Source organism: Arvicanthis niloticus, chromosome 22 (assembly GCF_011762505.2).
Source record: "Arvicanthis niloticus isolate mArvNil1 chromosome 22, mArvNil1.pat.X, whole genome shotgun sequence".
NCBI lineage: Eukaryota > Metazoa > Chordata > Mammalia > Rodentia > Muridae > Arvicanthis > Arvicanthis niloticus.
Genome location: NC_133429.1, coordinates 33640807 through 33645868, shown reverse-complemented (window position 1 = coordinate 33645868; position 5062 = coordinate 33640807). Strand labels below are relative to the sequence as shown.

Genomic DNA, 5062 nt, shown 5'->3' with positions numbered 1-5062 from the left:
TTTTCAGTCCTTTGAGATATTTACAAATTACTCTCAGAGTGCATCTATGACAAAATAAAAGGCCCAAGCTGAGAATTCAGAGATCTTGGTGCCGGGTATAAATACTCTCAAATGGAGCATCCCCCATAATTTTAAAATTGAAACATTTATACTCACAATCAAAATGACCATGCTAGGATTGAATCCCAGGGGGCACCTGAGCCCAGCTCCAGAAGGACTCCCTTATGCTTTCCTAAACAATCGCTACAGGTTTACCCTCGCAGCCATCCAGTGTCATTCTTACTGATTTCCTCCTAGAAAAGCATGATCTTGACCACCAGGGTTTCACAATTATACATTCTGACCCATTCGCTTTTTGTTTTTGTTTTTGTTTTTTTTTTTTTAAAGAAACTTCTGCACACGCTACACGTCTATGAAAGAGACCTTCAAAAGTGAAAGTAATGTCAGAATTTAATTTCAACTTCTTCGAATACAATGAAAGAGTTGACTTCGTGAGAATGTCCCTGGGGGATAATGAATCCATTTTTCATGTTTGCCCCCTCCACCACCCTTTTCCTTTTTCTTTTCCAAGATCGGGGCTTAATAGGAAATAGGTTTCTGAAAATAAAGTTTCTTTTTTTAATTTTTTTTTTTTTTTTTTTTTTTTGGCGAGGAGGGAGAGGTGGCCTACATTCAGAAATGTCTTAGAATAGGCATAAAAAACTAATAAATAATCATAAACCAAAATAACATTAAAATAAAATTACAGTACATAAATTGCTCCTACAAGGTCCAGTACTGTTAGGTGATCCTTCCAAAGGTTCATAAATAAAGTCATCTTGACTCAATATCGCTTCCTGCAACCGTGATGATGATTACGCAGAAAACTACGAGGAACTGCAAGCGCATTATCCGTCGGGTGATGTCCAAACTACTTGATCTGGCACCGGGTGGGGAGACTCTGTTGGTTTTGATCCAAGTGAACTTAATAGCAATGCACTCTTCCCACTTCCCGAAGTCCTCAAAAACCTGAAAAGAAAGGACACGGAATGAAATGAATGACTCAGAAGTCAAGACCCTGTTCCCTCCCGGCCAGCACAAAGGACGGCATGCTCAGAAGGACACCATGTCGTTACGTGGTGCGGAGGCACACAAGAAAGTAGCACTAAGGAGGATGGCACTGAACAAGAGTGATGACGTTGGTGGGAAGATAAGTGGTCTATCCCCGGTGTCCTGTTCCCTGGCAGAATTCCTCCAGCTCTTCCCTCCCCTCCCGGCCTCTACAAGCTCCAGCTTGCCCACCTTCTCGCTACCGCTCCAGAAACTTGAAACTTTTTTTTTTTTATTTTTATTTTTAACTTTGCTTCGGGAGCGGAACCGGTCAACAAGCTTTCTAGTCTTCCAAAAGAACTGCCATGCTGACACGTTTCTAGGTGTCCCAAGTTGCCAGGACCTTACCTTGAGTGGCCCGGGTGCCGCCCTCTTCAGGCAGAGTTGGAGGTGCTGCGGAGGAGCCGGTGGCCCTGCGGCTGCGAGTGAAGAGGCTGGTGCGCGTGCTGGAGTTGGTGTGGATGAGAGTGCGGGTGCTGATGCTGATGCGGGTGCGGATGCGGGTGCGGGTGCGGGTGAGAGTAAGGATGAGGATGGGGATGCGGATGCGGGTAGGAGTGGAGCTGTTGGGGCTGGGCCTGGGGTTGGGGCTGGAGTTGGGGCTGGGGTTGGGGCTGGGGTTGGGGCTGGGGTTGGGGCTGGGGTTGGGGTGGGATCTGCGGCTGGGGCTGGGGTTGGATCTGCGGCTGGGGCTGGGGTTGGGGTTGGATCTGCTGCGTCTGCGGAGGCTGCTGCTGGACCAGGTGCTGCTGCTTCTGCCTCGTAGACTTGACCGCCAGTATGGCCTGACGATTTTTGTACTGCACCATCTGCAACGTGATCTCGGCGTTCCAACCCTGGTCCTGGGGGCACCGAAAGTCGATCTCTTTGCCCTCCGCCATCACCACAGTGAAGTACATATACTTGCCCTTGCGCTCCACGCAGTCTACAGTCTTCATGTTGGAAAAGTGCAATTCCTTCAGCTTGACTGGTGGCTCAAGGCTGGCGACGGCGGGGCCACTAGGTTGGGACGGTTCGGCTGTCCCTTGCCCGGGCTGTTGCTGCTGCTGCTGATGTTGTAGCTGCTTGGGCGGTATGAGCAGTAGCCCTTCCTCGGTGAGGATGCAGCACTTTTTCTTCCAAAGCTGCAGCAGCCCGTCGCTTCGCTTTTCCAGCACGCCTTCCTTCAGCGCCTTGCAGCCGCTGCTCTCCAGCATCCTTCCGGCATAAGGGGTGCTGCTGCTCCGCTCGGCCTTTAGGCTTCCAGACGCTCCGGCTGGGGGTAGCAGTAGCAGCCCTGCGCCGTCCTCGCCCCAGCGGCTTCCGCGGCCGCCCGCCCGGAGCGCACAGAGGAGGCTGACTCGCAGGAGACAGAGCGGTGGCGGTGGTGGCGGCTCGGGGTCCCGGCAGAGGGACAGGCGCGTCCTGACTCGCCACAAGATCCCGGAGCCGTGAGCGGACTGCTCTCTGCCGTCCTTCGGCGAGCGCTCACTGAAGGGCACTGGCCGGGGCCCCTCGCGGCGCTTTTCAATGGGCCACCCTCCCCACCCCCGAGTGACACCCAGCGGAAAAGGCGGCTCCTGGCGCCCGCGCCGCGGGGGAAAACCCAGCTCCGAGAGGCGCTCGGCAGCCGGCGTACGCCTCATTAACTTGGGGCCTTCCCAGAGCCCGCCGCGGACACGCCCCCACCGCTGGCTCCGCCGCACCGCGGGCACGCCCCCTGCCGCTGGCTCCGCCCCGCCGCCCACGGCCGCCCGCGCACCATGGAAGCCAGGGTCCGGAAGCTCCTGGCGGCTCCACGCGGTCGCTGAGGTCGCCGCGGCTGCCCGGAGGCGGCTGCCGACGCCCAGAGGGCGCCGAAAGGCCATCCCCACGGTCCCGCCCTTCCCTGGCGGGTGGGCTCTCCGCTGCGGGGGCGGGTAGCAGATCCAGGCAGGCCTGGGAAGCCACCCCTGGGATTACCACGGAGCCGGTTCCAGACAAGGGCATAAAACTTAGGGGATAAAACTTAGTTCCATGGTGTGCATTTTCCCCGACACCTAAGTAGATATGTCAGGGAACATAACCCAAGTGTGCTTCGTGCTTTTTTTGTTCAGCCATTAAATAGTTCTTCCTGGAGAAATTAGCTAAGTCAAAACAATAGAGCTACCGGTTTGATGTAGTGGCAGGGAAAGACGGGTGGACTCCAGGTATGTATTCTTGACTCCCTTTTCCACCACAGGGCACGTTTTTTTGGTTTTCTTGTTTATGTTTTGTGTGTATGCATTACGTAGTACATATTGTATATGAAAGCAGGTCAGAAATTAGCGTGTCTCTGGAACAGGTTGTGAGCCGCCATATAGGTTCTGGGAATTGAACGAGGGTCCTCTGGGAGAGGTGCTCCTCAGGCTCCCTTCTAGATCAGACCTTGCAGTCCATAGCAGTAGCAGGGTAGGCAGTTGTCCAGTATTGGGAGTTTACACCTAAGCCTTGGCGAATGTCCTACAAAAAAACACCTATGGGAATCTGACTCTGGGAAAGCCCTATTTCCAGTCTAGCATTTAAACCGCTCAGAGACGCTGCTTCCTGATAAGGTAGAATAAAAGGCAAAGATCTAGTCTCCAGTTTGGGAAAATAACCTCTAAGCCTCCTCTCACCAGGAGATAGAACAAAACAGTCTGTTGGCCACACAAGGGCTGCTGCCACGACGAAGGAGGAATCAGATTCCAATGGGAGAAAGTAGAGGATGAACTACTTAATTTTCTTGTGTCATGCTAAGAAATTCGAACTTAATCTGAGAGCTAACAGAAATATCTTTTTAAAAACAGAATTCCAGTTCCAAACATAAGTCTTTAAATTTGGCTTCATTTCAGGGCCTTTAGATTTTTTTTATCAAAAAAAAAAAAAAAAACGGTTAAGATTTCTAATATGATTATGCCCGAGCAATATCTTGGTGCATATCAAGAAGAGATTTGTAATTCTGATTACTAACCATCTTAGTTTCTCCCCAACCTCTGTAGAACAGGTCAGCACTCCAGAATTCCTACACTGCCAGCTGTCTTATCTTTTTTTCAGCAGACTGGCATTCTTTCGTTATCTGGAAAGTGCATTTCTAGTATTCAGAGTCCCAAAGCCAGGTATAGTTGTGTAGCTCATACAGGAGTCGTTGACAAAGGTGTTCCATCTGTAAAACACTGAACTGTGACTGTAGCCCAGTTTACCAGAAAAATGAGGCACTATTTTTCCTAAAATATTTGCAAGTACCCAGCCATCATAGAATTTCAAACGTGCCCACTTCATTCTGACTAAAGACTTTAAAATTCCCTATTTCCCTCTGGCTGTTTCACAATTAGTATTTCTGTGGTAAGCTATATGTACATTGTCCACATTGAGTTTGATTACTGGAAATTTAAGTTTCAGAATGCTGTAGATTTAAACTCTGCTCAGTTTATTTCAACAGCCACCTCACTTAACTGGCTATAGAGGCCTTTTTTTTTCCTAAAGGAAGAAAAAAAAAAAAAACCCTCAAAGATAAATCACCAGAAAATGCAAGAAACAATCACTAAAAATGTTTTGCTTTACATAATTAATGGTTCATTCAACTCATCTTTAGGGACACTGGTCTATTTTCTACCTGTCGAGTATATCCAAGTACTTATTGCCAAAGAATAGAACAGATTACTAAGATTAAATACTCAATAACTCTTATAAAGACATGCCTTTGATATTAAGAATTGAGTCACAGAAAATGGGACAAAGGATATTTTACTTAAAAGGACCCTGAAAAAAAAATTCTAGTTACAATGGAGGAATCATTAAACATACAAAAATGACTTCTTGGATGGAACTGGTTTAGTAAGGGATGGGGCCCAGTAGCTCTTCCCTAGAGCCCTGAGCATTGGGACTGAATTTCAGTGAAAATGTCTACTCAGGACACACCCACTAAGGACTCCAAATACACCCCGTCCATGGCAAGCCTGGAATGAATGCACCATCAGCACCCTGCACACTCATG

The 5062-nt window shown here is 49.2% G+C and overlaps 1 protein-coding gene across 1 annotated transcript; it reads right to left on the bottom strand.

Annotated features, from left to right (window-relative positions):
* Positions 1-608: 608 nt before the first annotated feature.
* Positions 609-2729, bottom strand: Phlda1 (pleckstrin homology like domain family A member 1). The gene is made up of 2 exons (XM_076920215.1): positions 1438-2729; positions 609-1008 (listed from the first exon to the last, which is right to left on the bottom strand). Exon 1 carries the CDS (start codon positions 2712-2714, stop codon positions 1464-1466), a length of 1251 nt encoding a protein of 416 aa, XP_076776330.1. The 5' UTR covers positions 2715-2729; the 3' UTR covers positions 609-1008; positions 1438-1463.
* Between the last annotated feature and the right edge of the window lie 2333 nt (positions 2730-5062).

Excerpts from the sequence above, each read along its gene's own strand:
- Phlda1 (XM_076920215.1), bottom strand. The coding sequence starts at position 2,714 with ATGAGGCGTACGCCGGCTGCCGAGCGCCTCTCGGAGCTGGGTTTTCCC.